This window comes from Pyrus communis, chromosome 6, assembly GCF_963583255.1.
Source record: "Pyrus communis chromosome 6, drPyrComm1.1, whole genome shotgun sequence".
NCBI classification, from domain to species: domain Eukaryota; kingdom Viridiplantae; phylum Streptophyta; class Magnoliopsida; order Rosales; family Rosaceae; genus Pyrus; species Pyrus communis.
The window spans coordinates 3,617,467-3,640,098 of NC_084808.1; the positions used below are offsets into that span (position 1 = coordinate 3,617,467).

The 22,632-nt window shown below is 38.0% G+C and overlaps 1 protein-coding gene across 1 annotated transcript; it reads right to left on the bottom strand.

The window, feature by feature from the left end:
• Nucleotides 1-587: 587 nt before the first annotated feature.
• LOC137737856 (aspartic proteinase 36-like) lies at nt 588-7,600 on the bottom strand. The gene is made up of 10 exons (XM_068477423.1): nt 7,200-7,600; nt 6,976-7,105; nt 6,602-6,849; nt 4,941-5,168; nt 4,056-4,218; nt 3,861-3,934; nt 3,287-3,374; nt 2,780-2,855; nt 1,747-1,818; nt 588-1,585 (listed from the first exon to the last, which is right to left on the bottom strand). Exons 1-10 carry the CDS (start codon nt 7,481-7,483, stop codon nt 1,434-1,436), a joined length of 1,515 nt encoding a protein of 504 aa, XP_068333524.1. The 5' UTR covers nt 7,484-7,600; the 3' UTR covers nt 588-1,433.
• Between the last annotated feature and the right edge of the window lie 15,032 nt (nt 7,601-22,632).

The following is a 22,632-nucleotide window of genomic DNA, read 5'->3' on the forward strand; positions in this document are numbered from 1 at the left end:
GACGCCTCACCCACGCCTCACGCTTTTAATACATTGACTCTCACCAAAATTAATCTCGTGTATCCTAAAATATGGTATTTTCAAAAAGTGAGTAAAAATAAAAAAAATAAAAAAACTAGTTAGTATACCCTGATTTCTTTTGTTTTTAAATAATTTGATGTTTCTTGCAAATTTAAGCAGTATTTGTTGATCAACCAAGTTGAAGAAAGAAGCAGCTTTAAACTTGCAATATTAACTCATAATTTAAGATAAAAGTAATGTACAGAATGACTACGAAAGTGAAAAACAGGCTATGTGCGAAGATGAGGGTTTCGGATGCTACTCATTTCGATTAATTTAGGGTAAAACATCGTTTGTATTACGGCCGAAGTTGTTTCATAGGCAAACCCTTTTTCAACCTCAACCCATCCAAAATTATGGCAAACATCAGCTAACGTATTGTTTGGGGCTTATCTGTCTTTTGTTGGGGTTTATCATTGGATTTTCCGCAATCATTCTCAAGTTTGTCTTTGATAGTCTAGCCTGCCAAGAAGTTCAATTTTTTAAACAATATTCAGCGTTTGAAGTCAATTTTCAAGTGTATCTTCATCTTTCATTTCCAAACTACTCAATAATCCTGGACTACTGAAGAAAAATTAAGTACTCTCATTGTAGCCTACGAAGTTATAATTTATTTTGGTGATGTTGTCAGGTGCATATCACTTACCCCCTAACTTGGGACTACATTGACTAGGAATTTATGGCCTTTGGATGGAACACATCAAAAGAAAATCGAGGAACATAACTAACAAGAAAGTGCAAGAGGTAAAGAAAAAGGATGGCCAAAACGCAAAACATTAAATTTTCAACTAGTTCAGTAAAGTTACCACAACTGTAAGTCTATAACGCAGATTTACCTCATTCGAATATACGGGTTTGGGGATTTAAGATGTTAACTTTTGTTAATGTGAAACTTAACATGCCTATGGTATGTGCTAGATGAAATTAGACATGATATGCGGGCAATTCATCTCTGCAATACAAAATCTGAAGCAATAACTGTCAAGTTTAACAGCGCAGCCCTCGAACCAGTAGATCTAGCAACAAAAAGGACACATGTACTAACGATATTATGTACAATCACGTCAGGAACTAAGCCGAGACAATTCAAGACCTGAAGCAAAATACAATATTCTCAAGCACTTTTAAGCTATAACCGCTCATAGATCTCCATAAATGCACAATGGGCGGAAAAATATAAATCCACAGCAAAGCTTCAAAACCATAAGTCTATCCTAGCTTTTCTTTTCACCTTCGGTGTTAATCTAGACCCGCTAATCACAACCTTTCTATACACCACCTCAAAATTAATTTTCATAATAGTTTCTCTATTTTTTAATTTCTTTTATCTTGAATTCTGGCTGTCAGGATTTTGTTTTAGCTGTGTCTCTTCACTAAACTAGACCGTGCAGCAGCATGGTTATCAACAAGAAGATTATAGCCCATCGGGTATTCAAATAGGAGGCAGAAGAAGGAGAAATATAGTGGGAACCTACTAAGTGCACTGTTCCATTCTGTTCATCCTGTACTTTAATACTCGACGAGCCTGAAATTGACCACAGAAAAGTTCAAATTAGTAAAGAGAAGGGAAACCCACATTTGACAAAAGTGTCTAACACACGTACTCATAGTACATGAACGATACAACCTGCATAAATATATTTTACACTGATTTACATTAAGAACAAAAAATAACACGACACTCACAGTTATATTCAGTCCATCCAATGACCTGATTCTCAAGATCATACAGGACTAGCTTGTTCGACAGTACCAAATCTGCAAGAAACACTTGAAATGATCAAGATCGCCATGAATTTCATGCAACTCTCTCATTTCTTGCTCTTGTTCATAGAAAAACCAACGTATATCATGCCCATTTAAACTCTACAGACTTGTACATACCCAGTCATTAGTTGCATTTGAAGATTGATTCCACATGACTATAATAGCATATGGTGAAGACTGATCATATTTACTTACAATATTATGCTTTTTATGATATCTGGAACCATGGTATAGAGCTAAACCCAAAATTATTCATTATTAAACCAAATTTTACATCAAATAAAAGAAAGTTATGGACATAAGGTCTAAGTAGTACATTTTGTTCAATTGTCCATTAGCAATTTCTCGTTGGCATCCCTACAGTGAATCTCTATAGACTCCCATCTTACCCTAAAGTAAATGTAACTTTGAGAATCATAAGTATCAATGGCTATCACAGCAACGGTGTGAGAGTCAGCACGAACTGTATTAATGTAACTTTGAAATAAGATATTTCTATTGGCAGTTTGTTCTTGTCCATCTTTCCTTTTACCTTTCCTCTTTGTTTCTTATAAACAAACCATAACAATCAAGACACCCCTATGTGACTCCTCTATTTACTAGATTTCCCTTGACTATAAATCTTTAAAAGAAAATTGATATTACAATTACTTACAATACCTAAGAAAGTCCTGCCTTGAACTTCAGACTATCAGTTAAACTGAAAATAGCTATCTAATGATTCTAGCCCTTTTATTTTGGAAGTTCTATATTACTCTTACAATGACTTACAATACCTATATAAATACAAAAGTGGGAAGTCTTACCTTAAACGCTGGAGTATCAACTAAACTGAAAATAGCTATTTCTAACGATTCTGGAACTTTTATTTTGGAAGTTCTATATTTACTCAAGTAACTGAAATGTCACTACTTAAAACTAAGAATGAAACAAACAAATTTTTGAGGTTTACCTCCCAAAAGAGTCAAGTTCTTCCTATCCCTTGATTGCATCCCACTGTTTTGCCAACCAATACACCAAAAGCCTTCCTGTACAGTAATTGATTGTAGTAGAAGAAACAGAAATCAGAAATTATCAAAATGAGAGGGTAACAATACTCGCATTAATAACTCAATCAATATTTATCATACTTTCAAAAACAAAAATAGTAGCAAAGAGGAGAAATATCCTTTTTATTTTTTTTATTTTTTTTATGTTTTATGGACTCTACCTAACAGAAGTGTTGTCACTAATAACAATAAAGTTCATGATTGGGTACCAGATGAATAAGGATGCTAGCTGGGGCCATAAGCTAAACACAAAGAATACTAAAATCCAAACCCAATAAGTTGGAAAAGATATGAATGCAAAACAAGCTAGTCATATGGGTAAACCTGAATAAGAAAAACGTATCAACAAAGCCTGAAAATAAAAAATAATAATAATAAAAAAAAAATAAAAAATTCAGTTTAATACTTACATAAGGGAACAAATAGTCATGTGGATAAACCTTCAGAGAAAGTGAATTTTCAAAATAAAAGGTGACCGAAGGAAATCCATCATCAACACTGCAATAAGAAGAAAAAGGTACAAATATCAGGAAAGCATCCTACACTATACCAGTGTCCTGCACTATACCAATTTATTTATTCTGAATAAGAAACACAAACATAATGCACAAGCATTATATGAAAACAAAACACTGACAGTCACTTAGCAAATATCTAATATCTGTTGATTCTGTTCCAAAGGAACAAGTACAAGATCATGAATAGATTGCTTTGTATCCACACAAGAACGTATTTACTTATACACCTTTTAACATTTACGGATGGCGCATCCCTTCAGGACTTACCATTCCAGTTAGCATTTAAGCACTTATATAGAGATCCAATCAGCATCTTCATTCTAGAATAATATATAACTCCAAACAAATCTTAATGACTCAAACATTCAAGAAACTGTAAATAATAAAATTTCAAATTTCAATACAATACAACTTTGTTATCTGCTAGTATCTCCTAAACGAAAATTCACAATGGAATACACCCAACCTTCCTGGATACTGAAAGCATGTATATTCTCCGTGAACAGTTTGAACATTCAAATCATTCTGCTGAGCGATAATCTAATAAGAAAACATTTCATCAATACCGATGTCAATATTCACAACGTAAAAAAAATCATAATTATGAATGGGAAATATTAAGGATAATCTCCAAAAGAGAAAGGTCTTGCATATCACATACCTTACTTACTAAGGGCTGATAAATCACATCGGGAAGATAAGCCAATGTTGTGCCACTGTCAATTATTGTGCCTTTTCTATCTCCCGCTTCAAATAAATCTGGTGGAAGATTTAGAAAAGAACGGCCAACTTGAACTGATTTCATGTTGACATTGTAGTGCGGCCTAAAATTTTTATAACAAACTGCAGCTTAATTTTCCAACAAAACAAAAGCCATTTTTTTTGTGACATTCTCATCGATGCAATAGCAACTGGAAATTTTATGCATGAACATGTAGGAAACTATTAGATGATATTCTACTTTTTGAGAAAATATAGAAGTTATAATATTTGATACATTTTTTTTAAGGTCATTAAAAGCATTTTTAGAAAAGAAAATGCAGGGATAACAATTATATTTAGCAGGTGATAAGAAGATATTAGACATTTTTCAGAAGAAAATATGAATGAGAGAGTATGTAGATAAGGTTTTCTATCCTTCTCCTGTCTTCTTTGTTTTATTGCCCTTGAATTACTATAAATCAGAATTTATCTTCAACAGTCTAAGAGAACAAGTCGAATTGAATTGCTCTTACAGTTTATAATATTTTATATGTTTAAAAACTTAATAAGATTAAATGATTGCATTGCTTGCTTGACTTCTTGGAAAGCTTGTCTTTTAATCTGAGTCATATTATAAATCCGATGATTCTCGTCTATTTTATACATACATAACAAAGAAAGAAAAATTTGAAACACAAAATACCACTAAATTATGGGAATAAAATGTATTAAGTAAAACACTGGTTTTATCTAGCTAGAAAACGAGCACAAAATACCACTTAAATGAACATAAATAAAATGACTGAAAACATTACAATATCAAAACAAAGAATAGAACACATACTGATTTGGTACCAAGGGAGTCATGTTAACTTTTGGTTGTACAACACGCCCAATAGCAAAGATACCACCTCCATTCTTTCCATCTAAGCAATGAGCAAACATCTTCTTCACTTTCCCAGATGATGCTAGCTGTGAAATAATTGAGGAATTTGATTTGCCAAAACCAAGTATTCCATCCAGTGCTCCTTCCCCGGATGAGCCTAGATCACCAGATTGCGTAGCACCACACCTATTGCAGATATGTCAAAACAACCATATAAATTCCAACAACATACCCATACACATATACGTGCACATGCATTTGGGCACACAAACAAGAGCAGACATTTGTGTGTGTTAGAGAGATTGTTTCCTCCTACAATCATACAACTGCTTGTCCACTTCCTTTGATACAAAGTAATTGATGAGAATGAAGCAAGTAGGTAGAATATCATTGCTCAGCAGGGGACAAGCAGTCAACCCAAAAGATGTAAGAACGAAAAACTCTGCTGTCTTAATTACACAGTTCATCAGCAAAAAAACAGCTATTTGCTTTACTTTGACCACTTTTGTAACTATAAAAGTATTCTAGAGCTCGCAGAAATCTCCAGTCAAAGTCATCATGTGCCTTGTTGAAATCAAATTTAAACACTAAGCCTTCATTTTCTCATGATTTTCTGTCCACCAGTTCATCATAACACCAGACCCAAGATTTTCCAACCATTCCCCTTGTGAAACCAAGATTGTGTCGTTACCTCCCTCAATATTAATAACAAAGATCTTTGGTTATATCTTGTAGAACCTTGTCACCAAACTAGCTGGTCTAAAACAAGTTACCTTCAATGATAGATTCTTAACAGCTTCTCAAACATTCTTAAACACAACCATGGAAAAATCATCCAGGCTCGGTGATTTATCTCTACCGTAACCAAACAGTGCCCTCTTCTCCTCACTTATTCCTAAACAGGCCTCTGAACCTACTGAGCTCTCTCCTCCCTAAACAGACACCACTTCAACCCCTTCTACTTTGAAACATACCCCGTCATCTCTAGTAGACAATTCCTTCAACTCCTCCACACTGCTCTGTGCACTTTCAATAAGACAACCCATCCTCCATTTGTTTGTCAAATTCTTGTTCACCTTTGTAGCCTTCGCTATTTTATGAAACAACTTTGAATTGTATCCCAAACTTTAATTCATCTCACCTTCGTCTTTTACTTCTGTCAGATCTTTCTTCCTTAGAAACCAGACCCTCAAATGAATTTTAATAAAATTTCTCCCTTGTAAACAACTCGTTCATACTTTGTTCACCCTCCAAAGCATCCATTTTATTGATTGATCAAATTAAGCTCTTAATCACTCCTACACCACTGATACTATCCATATTCCACACCTCAAGTTGTGTTTCAGCCGCTCCAAAATTTTTTTGCCAAAACTCTCCCAATCCTGAACTAAAATTTTCCTCACACGACAATTTAGAATTGGTCCACAATTACAGCTGAAAATAACTATCTTTATCAACTTTTATGCACAGAACAAGTTTGCTATCACTACATTGACCACTAACACTCTCACTATGGGTGAATTAGTAATTGATTTGAGAACTTGTTTTTCCCCGAACAGTTATGTGTAACTTACTATGCATACGCCTAAAATATAGCATATAAAGTAGGAAGAAGTTACCCAAAAATGACGCTCCCATTGGCAGACGTAGTCTTGAGGTCACCAGACACTCCATCATAAAATACAATATCCTTGACAAAGTAACCGGCAGTTGAGGTTCCATCTCCGTATATTTGCAGGTATGGACATGTCATATTAGCCGTACATCCAGACAGCAGACCGTCATTTACCTCCAAGCAAAAATCTTGATTACAAGGAACTAATTTACCAGTGGAGGACTGCTTAACATCATATAGAGTAAGATCAATCTGTCATGGCCAAACAGCCCAAATAAGCAAAACACAATACAAATTCACTACAATTCAGGAGGCAGAAACAAAAACGAAAACCCGAAAAGAAAACGAAGTAAAGAAGTAGAAAGAGAGGTTTCATACACCAAGTGTGCTTCTCTGTGGACAATCTCTGCATTGTATACAGTTGACCCACATAATGTCACTTCCTGTATCAACTTGTACATAGTAGTCCTTGGTAGGTGTTCCAATGCCAATTTTAGCATAGTATAAGCTACATACAAAAAATAATAATTACCCAAACACATAATATGTATATATATGTATATATGTATACATGAAGAATTGGGAGAGAGAATAATGGGTACCCGAGGACATCAGGCCGGCCAGAGCCGCCTAAAGGGAGGTCAACGCCGGCAAGAAATCGAAGAGTCCGCTGGATATCGTGAGCTTTAAGGGCGCTCAAGGAAGGTTCGCGGCCGGCGTATTTGTACTTGACGCTCAGAAAGGCATTGTTGAGAGCGAAGGTGGTTGTGATTTTGGTTGAAATCAACAGCAGGAATAGCAGTGCGAAGCTGGAGAACGAGGTTATCGGAGTGGCCGCCACCACCTTCATGATCGACACCGTCGTTGAAGCCATGGGTTGTTGCATGGAGGAGGAGACCCGGAAAGGCCAGAAGAGAGAAAGAAAGAAAGAAGGAAAGAGAAGAATTTGTAGTCTTTCGGTTTCGTTGAAAGCCAAATTGGTGTGAAGCTTCACTGTAGTGGGACCCACACCCACTCATACGCAGTTGCGCAGTCGCGCAGTTGCGCAGTTGCGCAGTCGCAGAACAAAAACTAACTGCTTCCTTTCTTTGTTGACATTTGGAAATTTAAATTCCGTTGAAAAAGATTTGTCGTTTTAATAAACTAAGCAAATTAAATTGGCAAAATTATAGTAGGCATAATTTACTAAATTTTTATAAAGGATATAGAGATGGGGTGCGGCAGCAATAGAGAAAAAAAGAGAGATGTGTAATTGTAAGGTGTGTGTTATCTGACTCACCCATGTCCACTTGGACTCCACATCGAGTTGTGTTGGCCGACATCTGAGGGATGATGTCACATCCAGGCCCGGGGTGGATCACTTCCCGGGCTCGTTCCACCACCGTAGCATGATATTGTCCGCTTAGGGCTTACCATTCCCTCACGGTTTTTTTTTGGGAACTCACGAGCAACTTCCCAGTGGGTCACCCATCATGGGATTGCTCTAGCCCCTTTCTCGCTTAACTTCGGAGTTCTAATGGAACCCGAAGCCAGTGAACTCCCAAAAGGCCTCGTGTTAGGTAGGGATGGGAATATACATTTATGGATCACTCCCCTGGGCGATGTGGGATGTTACACTCCACCCCCTTTAGGGGCCCGACGTCCTCGTCGGCACACATTTGGCCAGGGTTAGGCTCTGATACCAAATGTCACATCCTGGCCCGGGGCGGATCACTTCCCGGGCCCGCTCCACCACCGTAGCACGATATTGTCCGCTTTAGGCTTACCATTCCCTCACGGTTTTGTTTTTGGGAACTCACGAGCAACTTCCCAGTGGGTCACCCATCATGGGATTGCTCTAGCCCCCTTCTCGCTTAACTTCGGAGTTCCTACGGAACCCGAAGCCAGTGAGCTCCCAAAAGGCCTCGTTCTAGGTAAGGATGGGAATATACATAGAAGGATCACTCCCCTGGGTGATGTGGGATCTTACAATCCACCCCCCTTAGGGGCGCGACGTCCTCGTCGGCACACCACAGCCATGGTTAGGCTCTGATACCAATTGTCACATCCCTACCCGAGGCGGATCACTTCCCGGGCCCGTTCCACCACCGTAACACGATATTGTCCACTTTGGGCTTACCATTCCTTCACGGTTTTGTTTTTGGGAACTCACGAGCAACTTCCCAGTGGGTCACCCATCATGGGATTCCTTTAGCCCCTTTCTCGCTTAACTTCGGAGTTCTAATGGAACCCGAAGCCAGTGAGCTCCCAAAAGGCCTCGTGTTAGGTAAGGATGGGAATATACATTTATGGATCACTCCTCTGGGCGATGTGGGATGTTATAGATAACGAAGCCATAAAGTGTAGTGTAGTGGGGAAAAGGATGTGAATAAATTTAAATCTAAAAGTGCTTAATCAAACGAGTGCGCAAATGAGTGGGATTGAACCCATTTCACATGTGATGTCAGAGCATACATATATTTTTGGAAACTATACTATCTTATACTCTGACATCACGTGTGAAATGGGTTCAATCCCGCTCACCCGCACACTCTTTTGATTAGGCACTTTTAGGTTTAAATTTATTCACATCCTTTTCCCCACTACACTACATTTTATGGTTTCGTCACCCTCCAGGTGTAGGCTAGCACAACTCAATGCAGAGTTCAAGTGGACATTCCGGGTCGGGGTGTGTCATTATTTCACCCCATTGTGCCTTTATTTATAGTAGTAAGGAAGGTAGGATTACAACTCTAATTAGATAATATCTAGTCTAAGAGATATGATAGAATCTACTAAGGATATCCTATATATGATAGGATTTATAAGATCATATTCCTAAACAAATAGGATTGTAACACTCCCCTTTTAGTGTGTAAATACTTAAACAAAACATCGCATCAGGTCTTCAGCGGATGAAGTAGATCAATTGATGAAGTTGTCGGCACAACGGGCGAATGCGAATCTCAAATTAAGGAAAATATGCATTGGCAGTAGAACTTACAAAACCTCACTATGGTAAAACCCAAGGTGGGAGAAAAATCCATAAACTAAGCAGAAAAGTAAGAAGTTGCATTAAGTCAATACTATTTTGGATGTAAATAGAAGAGCTCACAAGAGTATGATTAGCCCAGCATGGGTGCCTCGTCAAAAACTAATTAGGTAGCAAAAACCTAGTGGGAAAAATGCTCCTAATCGTTGGGAAAATAGTACATTAAGATCAAGTGAGTATACTTTTGGATACTACCCCTGAGTTTAACAAAACTTCCAAACAAGAACTACAAGCACTGTATATGAATAGTTAGGCATACTGTAACAACCCATCCCGAATTTTACGAATTTCGAAATGAGGGTAAATTGGTAATTTCATATGTGGGAGATATTTTTCATGTTGGTCCTTTTTGGGCTTGTTTGGTGTGCCAATGGGGCCTACCACTTCGTTTTAGTCTCTCGCCCCTCTCTCCGTGACTTTTCCCTCAGCTCTCTTTCTCATCTCTCCCCCTCACTTTTCTTTCTTTTCAATTAGTTTTCCCTCTCACCTCTGCACCATCCTCTCTTCTTTAAGGCACTAACCCACACAAACAAACAAACACCAGCGAACCACCATCACTACCTCGCGAACATCGTCATCTCGAACCCAAACCAAGGTCTTGGAAACTTGACAGTGGCAGATGCCACTATTCACCTTATTCCTGACGAATCCAAGGCGATTTCGTGCCACCCTTGACGTAGGTAGGTCCCTAGAACCCTCTAGGTTGTGTTTTAGGGTTAGATTAAAGTAGGTTTTAAGTTATTTTCACATGTTGGACACAGAAGTAGCTTAGGGGTAACAAACCCAGTTTCCAGCGAGGGATGCCGTGACTTGCAAGTTGTTTTCCGGCCACGACACAACTCTAAATTGGTAAGAACCTCTTTTTCACATTCCAAGCTTCACTTCCATAGCTAGAACGTTGAAAATGGTGAAGAAATGAGCTCGAACGAAGTGGTAGAACCCTGCCCAGATTCCAACAAACCCACGACCTGAAACCGGGTTGACCCAACACGCAAACTAAAAGCTGGATCCAAAACCTAGCAACCAGGCCCAACCCAGCAACTCAACCCAAACCAACAACTTTACCCAACCTATTGTCCAACCCGACTTGAATCTGACCTGAACCGGATCTGAATCGAATCCGACTCGAGCTGGACCTGATGGAATATTCTTTGGAATATTCTTGTTGACTTTTACGAATTTTGCCTGGGTCCTTTCTTAGGGTATTTCGACGTCCTGATTTCAAATCCGTGCTCCATTTTCCCAAATTCAATTTTTTTGGTAGGGTTTTACTAAGTGGTCTCTTTATGTGCATAGGTGTGTTTTTTAGTGGCGACCTCGTCCTCTCTAGTTTGAGCGGCTCTTCGGTGACGGAGTATCTGTAAGTGGACCCCTTCCAAAATGCATGATTTTATTACTAGAAATGCATACATGAAAAACATGATTTTATAACTACGTTTTTATGAAACGTTTATGAGTTATCTGATTTACGCTTCATGAAATATTTATCGAATTTACGCTTTATCGAATTTACGTTTTTTGAAATATTTATGATTATATATACTTATGAACATGGTTTATGATGATGATGATTTGAGCTAGAACGCTCCTATGGATTGATGATATGATGTTTGAGCTATTGAGCTCCGATGAGATATATTTTGGAAAGATTATGTTTATGATTTTTTGTGTTTACTTAGTGGTTATTCATACCATGTGCCTATGGGTGAATGATTTATATATGCCTTCAGGCGGGTGATGTAGGGCCTTCGGGCAGAAGACTTATATATGACTTCGGGCGGGCGAGCCTTCAGGCAAAAGATTTTTATATGCCTTTGGGAGGGCGATATAGTGCCTTCAGGCGATTGTGATACCACTACTAAGCACAGTATATACAATATATGTTTTATGAAGCTTTTATGGCATGCTAGGGTTTTCGAAAAACCTCCTACTTATTAGCTATATGAGTTTTTCTAAAACTGGGGGTTGGTACGTTTGAAGAGTAATTGTTTTAGTATTACTTATATAAAAACTTGGTTCACTCATGCTTTGTTTTGCGCCGCATTCAACACTTAGAATCAAGGTGTACAATCCCGGCGTCAGGCCACTCCCGCATTAGTATCTTTGAGTCCTCTCAGTTTATAACCCATTCCTTTGTTCGTACCTTTTCATAATATTGCTTCTACAGTATTCTTGATTAGTTGTATGCTCTGAACACGTTCCCACATTTGCATATTCATTATAGTTAAATTTACATATTTTATTTACGTTCGTTCTTTCTTCATATTTTTACATGCATGTTAATATGGCTTTGTCACGCTCGGGTCTTGGCCAGCACGTGCCGACCCTGGTGTTTGGAAGATATCGGGGTTGGGCATGTCAATTTGGTATCAGAGCCAGGTTTATTTAGAGCATACTTATAATCTTCTTTTACGGTAGTAATGTGTGGGCCTTGATATCATTTGGATGTCTTGGCTTCCGTTTATTGGTGTTTTTTTGGCATAGTTGTGTAATGAAATGGAAAAATCTTAGTGAGAGGAAGTTTGGTTAAGACCAGCTGAAGTTCTGAAACGGTGATGTTACTCTGTAACTTGCGTTCCTTAGGAATGGCGGGTAGAGTCGTATCTATATGGAGATTGCTCGAAATATTCGAATTTTGTATTGGAGAAATTGAGTAAGCACTAGTTGGATGCGAAGTTTAGCAAGTGTTTGTTTGGTTGGACCAAATCAATGTCCTTGAGCTTGTTGTTTCCGCTGAGGGAATTCGTGTGGACCCTCAAAAGATTTTCTCAGTGATTGCATTTCCTAACAAGTGGATGATGCTCCAACAATGTTCATGAACCTAACCGACTAGTTATTCCACCCATTTTCAGACGGATTCATGATTTTCTTATCGATAACTTTATTGTCTACTCCAACAACGAGGTCAAGTTCACTAAACATCGACAGTCAACTTTACATCAAATTCTTCAAACGTTGTTTTTATTTAGATTAGATACTTTTCTTAGGAGATTTTATTGTAGCAGACGTTATTCTTATCCATTTCCAAAAAGGTTGGGACTGTTGAAAAATTGAAAATCATCACAAGGTGTTGTGAAATACAAAATATTTTTGGTCTTGGCAATTTCTATCAGCAGTTCTTAACGAAACTTTTAGCATAGCCCTATTTCTTTTTTGGCTAAGAAACTAATCAATTTTGTTTGAGATGTTGAAGGTGATCGAAGTTTCTAACAATTGAAGTATTGTCTCACTTGATCATTGATCTTACACTTTTTGATGACGTCGATAAATTTCGAATTCTATGATGTTGTTTTATTGAATGTTTGGCTGCATGCTAATGTAGCGTGACTGAGTAATGCGTGTGCCTCTGGATGGTTGAAGCCACAAGAAGTGAACCATTCTATCTACAACCTTGAGTCATTGGTTACCGTTTTACTTGAAAACCTAATGACACCTTTTTTTTTGTAGAAATTTACGTGGGATGAAAGTTGGGAACGAAACTTTTTGGAGTTTGGAACATCGTCTTACTCATACTCCTATTCTTGCTTTTCTTGAAGTTGGTGGTGAGTCTTAAAGTCTCTGTTTTGCATCCTTGTCACATTTGGGGTTGTTTTCCGATGTAGCATGGGAAGGTCATCGCCTATGCTCCTGGACATCTCAAATCTCATGGAAAGAATTATACTATTCATGACCTAGAGCTGGTAACAATTTCCCTTGTTGTAAAATCTGGTGACGTTTTCTCTACAACAATAAGTGGTGTATCCTTTCTGACAAAAGAAGTGGTAGTGTGTTTTCACCCAAAAGGTGTTGAGCTTAAGACATAAGGGGTCGATGGAACTCATCGATGATTTTCATTGCACTTTTGAGTATCTTGGTCAGGCAAATGTCATAGCTGATGCTCTTAGTAAAAAATCCATGGACAACTTACCTCCATCCAAGCTATCCATGTCCCATTAATGTTTTCTCTTCAAGGAAGTGACTTTATTTTGGCTCCTAAACCATGGTGAGTATTGTCAGCTCACTTCTAAGTCAAACCTGTATTGGTAGATTTTGGGTAATAAGCCCAAGAGTTTAATCAGTAATATGCGAGTTTGAATGAGCAAGTGTCAGATGACATGAGATGGGATTTGAAAGTCTGAGGAGTTGGAACTCTGTTGATAAGAAACAAATTGTTTTTGCCTAAGGGTAATGATGCTGTAAAAAAGGAAATTTTTTGATGAGGCTCACATTTCAGCGTATGCCATGCATGCTGGTAGTACTAAGTTGTACCACTATTTTCGTCCATTATATTACTGGTATTGTATGAAGGGGATATCGCTGAAATGTGAGGAATGTCTGATTTACTGGTAAATGGAAGTGGAGAGACAGAAACCATCGGGCTGATCTCAATTTCCTTCTAATCCTGTTTGGAGGAAGAAAGAAATTTCCATGGTTGTCCTTTTTAGGTTGTTGAGGACCCATTGGGGATGCAAATGGAAATGGGTGAATGTCACCATAGATTTCCTGTACAAACCACCCTGTACACATGGAGGCTATGATGACGTTTCGGTATTTGTTGATCAACTCACTCAACATATTATCTACTAGTCCATGAGGACTATACTTTTGACCGCTTGGTAGAATTCTTCATTCTAGACTTTGTTAGACTGACATCTCGATTAACATCGTTTTCGACTGTAATCCCAAATTCACCTCCTGGTACTGGAAGGCATTCTAGTCAGCTTTGGGTACGTGTTACCATACAACACTTAGTATCATTTCTAAAGCAGACAGACTATTCAGGAAGACCACTTAGATTAGAAAGTTTTAGCTGAGACCATTAGTGATTCAATCACCCTATTGAGCGAATCATTACCACTGGTGATTGAATATCCATAAGGTTATTATTGTAACAAGTTGTTGTGAATATTGGAATGGGAAAAAGTCTAAGTTCCCGCATATCAGATTACTTTAGACTACCACTCGAGTCGAGTCCATGCTCAACCATCTCGACTTGCCACCACAAAATCAAGTTAGGTACTTACACGTATTCTTGCATCAAGGTTACGCATTCAATCCTGTTATCTTGTACTTTAGATTTGATGAACTTGTTTTGACCCTTAAATTCTTGAGTGTTCTTTTAGCCTTCTCGGCATAGCCTTTCGCTAAATCCGAGCGAAATTTTCAATGAATCAGCTCGCTTAGGCTTTGTGAATCACGTTGTTCGATTATAGGGTGTGCCGTCACTATTGTACCTCATCGCAATGCGCATTTCACTTCCAAGTCTTGTGAAGCCTTTTTGAAGGCCATGGGCATTAAGTTGTTGTCCAATACCACATTTCATTCTCAGACTGTTGGCACGTCTGAACGAACTACATTTCATTCTCAGACTGTTGGCACGTCTGTACGAACTATCCAGACCTTGGAGGACATGTTGTGTTCATCCGTTCTATGGTTTTAGCTTGCACCGATCTTTTTGGAGTTGTGTATGATGACAATTATTATTTTTGATTTGGGTATGGCACTAACAGAGACATGGTATGCAAAATTCTACAGGTAACACTTGTTAGATAGAAGAGTATTGCAAACTGGTATTTGAAGGATCAATTTTTTTATATGGGAAACTGTGTACTTCAGATGATGTTATCTTGGAGTTTGGACAAAATGGTAATTTTGCACCCTCGGTATTTACTACTTATTTATCGAGACAATAATGAGTTGTCAATATTGTGGGTTGCAGACTGTAATATCGATAGCTTATTTGTTAGGTTCGTTAAGCAAGTAGGCAAGTAGACCCGTCTACGGTAGTAGTTACTGATTATTTATTATTTGGGCTCGACCCAAAGACACACACCTATTTTCGGAGTACGTGACGTTATGAATGCTTGGGTGAGACCCAATTTCATTTTCGGTTCTAATTTTTAGTGCAAGTATTTTATCTTACCTTATTATGGTTACATATATGTACTTCGACGTTACAAAGGTTTGGTGAGTCATTTTCACCTTTGGTTTTAATTTCACTACAAGTTTTCAGCTTTTATGTTTATCAGTGTTCTAAAAATCGACCTAGGTGGCCACCTAGGCGCTAGGTGCTGAAGGCCTGCCCCGATTTTGGGCAAATCATTTCGAAAAATCGGAGCTAGGCAGCTGCCTAGGCGGTCCTAGGTGGCTCCTAAGCAGAGAGCTAGGCAGCACCTAGACGGTCCTAGGCGGTTTTTTTAATATATTTTTTCATTAATTGTGTGCTTTTTTCTTTTCTCGTTTCATGGTGGTATACTTATGGAAATGGTGTATCTAATTTGCAAATGATGGATTTACTACAAGTTCATCCAATAGTGAAATAAATTGGAGCACTTTTAAGGGGATATATACAAAGAAAAAAAATAAACTAGATACAACAAGGTTAAATAATTTAGTCTATGTCCAATCCAATGCAAGGATCATGATTCATGAACACGAAGTATTTAGTCTATCATCCAAATCCTCCTCATTATTATATGCTTACTATTTTTTAAATATTGAACTTTTTTGATGTATATAATTTGTGTATTCTTCTACTTCTATTTTTACATTTTAACATTATTTTATTATCCATACAAGTATAGTTTTTTTTAGGTGTAAATAGGCACTTATTTACAAGATATATAATAAATTTACATATCCACCTAGGCTGCCTAGGCACCCGCCTAGGCCCCACCTAGCCACCTAGGCGCTAGGTCCCTGCCCGACTAGCGCCTAGCGATTTTTAAAACCTTGATGTTTATACATATCTATTTTGACGTTATCTTATTATGCATACATATTTTTGACCTTACGTTATTATATATTTTTGACTTTATGTTTTTATATAGTTATAATACTACTATTATACTGATGGGGGAAGAAAGTATGAGCTTGGAGGCCAGAAAGAGGAATCATTGCAATCTGTCTGCGACAGAGTGACATTCTCTTTTATGCAACCACTCTGACTTGATTTCTTCTTTATATATTCTTCTACCTATCTTCGAGTATTTCTGTATAGTAAGTTATTTCAAATTTTGGGGATGAAATTTTTTTAATGGGGATAGATTGTAACGACGCGTCCTATATTTTACAAATTTTGAAACGAGGTTAAATCGATAATTTCATGTGTGGGAGATATTTTTCATGTTGGTCTTTTTTGGGCATTATTGATGCACAAAATCAGCGAGGACTTTGGTACAATAGAAAGTGTCAAGTTCGTGACCTTCGCTAGATTGCTCCGGTCACCAGTGTGGATAAGTATGCAAAGATATAGAGACAGGGAAGCAAACACAACATGTACGTGGTTCACCCAGAATGGCTACGTCCACGGAGTGGAGGAGTTCTCATTAGTTGTGAAGGGTTTACACAAATACATAGGTTCAAGCTCTCTTTTAGTGAGTTGTAGTGAATAGTTTAGTACAAATGACATTAGGGATTATTGTGGGAGAATGATCCCTTTTTATAGAAGAGAGTTTCTAGCTTTGTTCTAACATTGACACGTGTCGTGCTGTGATTGGCCTCTGATATCGACACGTGTTGTGTTGTGATTGGCCTCTGATATTGACATGTGTCATTTTGTGATTGGCCTCCTGGTTAGAAGGAAACTCTTGTGGGTCCTTGACAGTATACTATTGACCGGTGCTCAGTAGTTTCGGGATTGGTCAAGTATGGTACAAACAGTGCTCCCCTAAGTTCCAGAGTGAGGGAAGCTCCTCGGTTGGGGACTTGCAAGATCCAAGCCATTGAGTGATCACGAAACTTCTAAGTACCAAAGCATGATAACATTGCCCCATATGTAGATGTGGCCTCTTTTCTGGAAGTACTTTTCCTCCATCCAGGAATGGTATCTTTAGTTGATGTTGACGCATAAGGTAATGTATCATTTTCATTTGAAGCTTACTTGTAGTTTCGGGCTTGGTCAAGTGTGATACAAACCCTATAGTAGGAGTCCTCCAAGTCTCTGAGCGAGGAGATTCTTGTTTTCGGAGAAGTAACGGATGAATCGGCACGTGCTTTGTTGTACTTGTTGACTTTCCACAGGCGTATTCTTGAACTGGGCTGGAGGGTTTTCTGGTTTCCTCTAAAGAAGCGAGCCGACTCCAGAATTTGAGGGTTAAAACAAGTCCGTCAAATCTGGAGTATGTTTGATCCTGATGATATGGAATGTGGTATGGCGAGACTTTGTTCTTCGGCAACAGTGCTAGCAAAAGGCTGTTGAAGCATCTTAATCTCTTCAATTAGAGCAACGATGCCGGGCTTGGATTTGAATAAGACTTCTCCGTCTGGATTGTGAGGTTCTACAGGAAGGGCGTCGTGCTGTAGTGATCTGTTCCAGCTCATCGTTGAACCTTCTGCTTCAATCTTTTGTATGGCAGAAGTGGTGCGCAACCTTTGCATTTAAATGGTCATTCAGAGCACTACTCTTCATCGACTCATCCATTCTTGGCGGCTTCAGTGTAAAGAGCCAATATAGTACCAACTGTTCTGAGGTATTTGCCGAAGGAATTCATGACCTTGACAACAGTTGAGGATGAGTACTTGAGAGCAATGCTAGGCAAGCAACTATGCAGAGAAGTTTGATTTCAGGTTTCGACTGATTGCTTTCTTTCTCATTGTCTTGCATGTAAAAGCAAAGGCAAGGGAAAAGACAAGGAAAAAGCATGATATGGGATACTCTTGCTTTTGACCCTGATGATATGAGATACTCTTGCTCTGGCGTGACTTGTTTGTAGAAGTATTATCCGGGGGGGGGGGAGGGGAATGGAGTTGAGTATTTCGAGAGACTTCGTTGGGAGTGCCCTTTCGGATGTGAGGAAGAGTTGAGCATTTTTTGGCAGGTCTGCTTGGCTGTGGAGGATGAAGGTCGACATATATAGGAATTCTTCTAACATTAAGTAGTAATGCTGTTCCTTTGAGCTACAAGGTTCACGTGTTTTAACTTTGTCAGAGATCTTTGACAAAGTGGTTCACGTTACCTGGAAAGCTGATGTTACGTGTGAAAAGCGTCGACAATTTTTATCTAAGAAAATCTAGCTCTCGAGGTTCGTAGAGTGATGCTTTTTCTATTTTCGGAGCAAACAATCTTGCTAGGGATCTGGTTCTCGAGATTCAGAGAGCGGTGCCTCTTTGATTTTTGAGCAAGCAATCTTGTTGGGGATCTGGTTCTCAAGATTCGGAGAGCAATGCCTCTTCGATTTCTGAGCAAGCAATCTTGTTAGGAGTGCTTTCTCGGATGTGAGGAAAGGTTAGGCATTTTTGCAAGTCTGCTTTGCCACAGAGCACGAACGTTGACACACATAGGGATTTTCCAATTATCAAGCAGTGGTGTTGTTCCTTTACCTTTGTGGATAATAGTAGAGTGGCTGGACCTTCAAAATTTACGTGTCTTAAGTTTGTCAGAGTTCTTTGGCAAAGTTATCCTCGGTATCCGAGGAACTGATGTTGCGTGTGAAGATTGCTAATAAATTTTAGTCAGGAAAATCTGCTTCTTGAAATTCGGAGAATCGTGCTTCTTCGATTTTTGAACAAACGGCCTTGTTGCCATTTCTTTTATAAGGGCACTGAAGGAATATTTGTGAAAAACAAGTTCATTTGAGCAACATCAACAACATGCAATTAACAATTTAAAAGGTGGAATCATGTTTATATGCACTCAAAAACAAAACTTAACCCATGAACTTCAAAGCCTAGTAGATAGGTGAACCAAGACTCAACTCAAAACAAAGTGAGTTGAGAAATCAATACCTTTGTAGATTCCTCTTTGCATAAGCAAAGGCTAATCACCCAAAGAGAGGGCCTTCATTCCTTGCATCTTAGATCCATGGATTTGGATGGATGAAAAGGTTTCTCCAAGTTCCCAAAATTGAGAACCTCTAAGTCTCCACACCAAGGTAAGATTGGAGAAGAAATGAGTGACCTTGAGGAAGTAAGATTGCTAGATGTTTTCCTCAAGGGTGGCCGGCCATTTCTAGAGAGAAAGGAGAGTTTGTGTTTCTCCAATTTCCCCAAAAACAACCCTAAATGAATTTTGGCTATAAAGTCACACTTATACCTTAATTCATTTGAGTGGCAAACTTGTAAATAAGTCCAAAACCCACTCTTTCTCTAAATGGCCGGCCTTAGGGTATTCATTGGGCTATTTGGGCCTTTGTGAATCATTATTCATTAAGTTGTCACACAACTTAAGTCAATGGACTTGACGTTCGAAGCCCATTGGGCCTTAAGGTCCAAAACTATCCTGAGGTCTTTAACGAACTTATTCGTTTGATTAATTAACATATTAATTAATCCTTGCCATAAATAATTAAACCATTTAATTATTCTTACTCAGCTCCGTTGAATCTTCAATCTTTACCTTACACGGTGTACGATCCATTAGGTTCCTTTTAGCGAGGCAGTGGGCGATTCAAACTCTTTCAAATCGATTGTGAATTGGAACTTACTTTCAATTCTCCCGTTAGTGATAATACACTTTTAGGGCTTCCACAAACCATGGTTGACGCCTAGCAGCATGTCATGGTTACCCAAGCTAATCAGAAGAGGTGGAGAACCTATTCAGTTTTAGGATTACAAATGCAATACGGCCTTTCTCTAATACAATACTCTTGACCACATTGTTTGGTTTGATAGTTTATTCATGTCTACTATCCAATGTGAGTCTTGTGCATATATGATTACCTTGAATGTGATTTGGAACACATTCCTAAATCTCATTCATACTTTGGCCAAAGATTCTTAATCATATCATAGAGTATTCTCCCTCAAACAGTTTGAAGGTTAGAGATCCCTTGTTGCGCATTCACTTGCCTCCATGGCTAAGTGGCTTAACCCCAACGATGCCGTGGACACCCTCCTGATGGAGTGACTTTGACATAATCAAAGATTAAGGACCTAACCACACGACAACTGTGATGCCTCAGGTCAAAAGACTAATTTGCATTATCCCAACCATGAGTTCTCATGTGACATGAATATGAGAACTCTTCGTTGATCGTGTTCAGTGAACTCATTCTCTATTGAGCACCTACGTACTTGTCTTGATGTCACACACACCAATGACTCGAGACTAGTCACTCTCCCTGAGAGAAGACATAGCACGTACTGATCTTAACGGACTGTCAATGCCCAATTGACAATCCTATGATCAGGAACGTTTAGGATGTGTCAACGAAAGAATGGTCTCATGAATCTAACTTCTTTAGATCGCATTCTTCCAATCACATATTCCTTGGACTTATCGTTTAAGCATATAACATTTATATGAGACGGCTCAAACAATAATCTTTGCCCTTTACATTTAAACCACATTAGTTTAACTTTGTGAAATGTCCGTAAAGTATCATCATATGATTGGTTTTAGGGCACATTTCCAACAATCTCCCACTTGCACTAGAGCCAATCAGCTTGGTTATCAGTGATGATACCTCTTCTGTAATTCATTTCATAAATGGCTGAGTAGTAGGCCTAAACAAGATGGATATCTATATGTTATCCATAGAAGCAACCTTGAGAATAACGACGTCACCATTATTCATGATTCCTAATCATGTGGTTCAGTCTCTCATTTGAGTTCGGACCTTGATGAGACCTTGATTCCCTGGCTTGAGCTATCGCCCCATTAGTGTCATACACTTTCTGGTTGGAACCGAATAGAGAGTTCATAAATGAACTTTCCCATCCAAACAACATTGTTGTAAACTTCTATATGGCAATATATTTTGCATTCATAATGGAACACACTAAAGTCATTACTTTAATGTTTCCATCCAAATATCCTTTTAGTCATAATAAAGAGATATCTGTTTATCTCTTCATTCATAATGAAGAAATATCCAATGATGGATTAGATTCATAATCTAATACATTTACGCTTCCATTACGTTACTCTAATTCTTTCTCAATTATTGAGTAATATATCCTTTAGTATTTCTCAAATACTTAAGGACTCACTTGACAGTTGCCATGGTTTTGATCCTGGGCTTGCACTGATATTGTCTTGTACCTTTCTAGGTACATCTTATATCAATGTTTTTCATACAATATGAAATACATAAATCACCTTTCTGCTTATGCATAAAGGATTCTATTTACGCATTATTTCTTTGGGAGTCAAAGGGTACATTCCCTTTGAGAAGAACAACTTCCTAGTCTCACTAGAATTGTCATTCTAATTGAAGTTTATCATCAAATGAGAAACTTTCTAGCATCTCTCGTCTATTTTAGGGATTGATATAATCCAATTATATCTTGAAATATATCATTATAGATTTCCATTCCATTATATAGACTATATCTCCCACATACATTCTATCGTTATAGAATAACTTTAACGAAGAAGTACTCTTTTCATTTTCAAAAATTAATATATCATATATATATATATATATATATATATATATATTTAAATTTAGGAATACGATTAACTCCCACTAATCTTTTGTAAACCTAGTAAACAAAAGATTCATTTACATCTTTATGAGAAATCAAACAATTGATCTTTTCTCATAAGACGCTTATAGCTCCCACTAGCTTGCTAAGATCCATGATGGATGGATCTCTACAACTAACCTGTCTTGTGATTTATAGTTTTAGACATATATTATCAAGACTATCTTAATAATGGTTTCGGAAACCCATATTATGTCCAAACATTAAATCACCATTTAGTTGTAGCTAGCAATCTTCGAATTAATTGAAACCAAGACTACGTCAAAGATGGTTTCTTCAAAGTCAACCATTCTCTTTGAGTGTAGTCACCTTAAGCTACCAATTAGCTGTGAAGGTTTCATTATTTCGGGTCAAATGGTACTTTACCATTTCCTTGAGTATATATCGTATATACACTCAATGTAGTCATAAGGATTTTCATTCTTATTTCTTTCGAATTAAGAGGTGCAACTCTATGACATAGTCATAAAGTTCAAACCATTCAACTGAGACGGTTTATAAATCCTTCTGGACTACCTTGGAGCTTGTGGTATAGGAACTAGGTTGTCTTAGAAGTATATATCATATATATATGGGTAATTGATAATGTCCAACGA

Excerpts from the sequence above, each read along its gene's own strand:
- LOC137737856 (XM_068477423.1), bottom strand. The coding sequence starts at position 7,483 with ATGCAACAACCCATGGCTTCAACGACGGTGTCGATCATGAAGGTGGTG. Across the intron at positions 3,375-3,860 it reads TGCTTTCAGTATCCAGGAAG|TGTTGATGATGGATTTCCTT; the intron begins GTTGGGTGTATT and ends TTCTTATTGCAG. Across the intron at positions 2,856-3,286 it reads ATGACTATTTGTTCCCTTAT|GAAGGCTTTTGGTGTATTGG; the intron begins GTAAGTATTAAA and ends ATTACTGTACAG.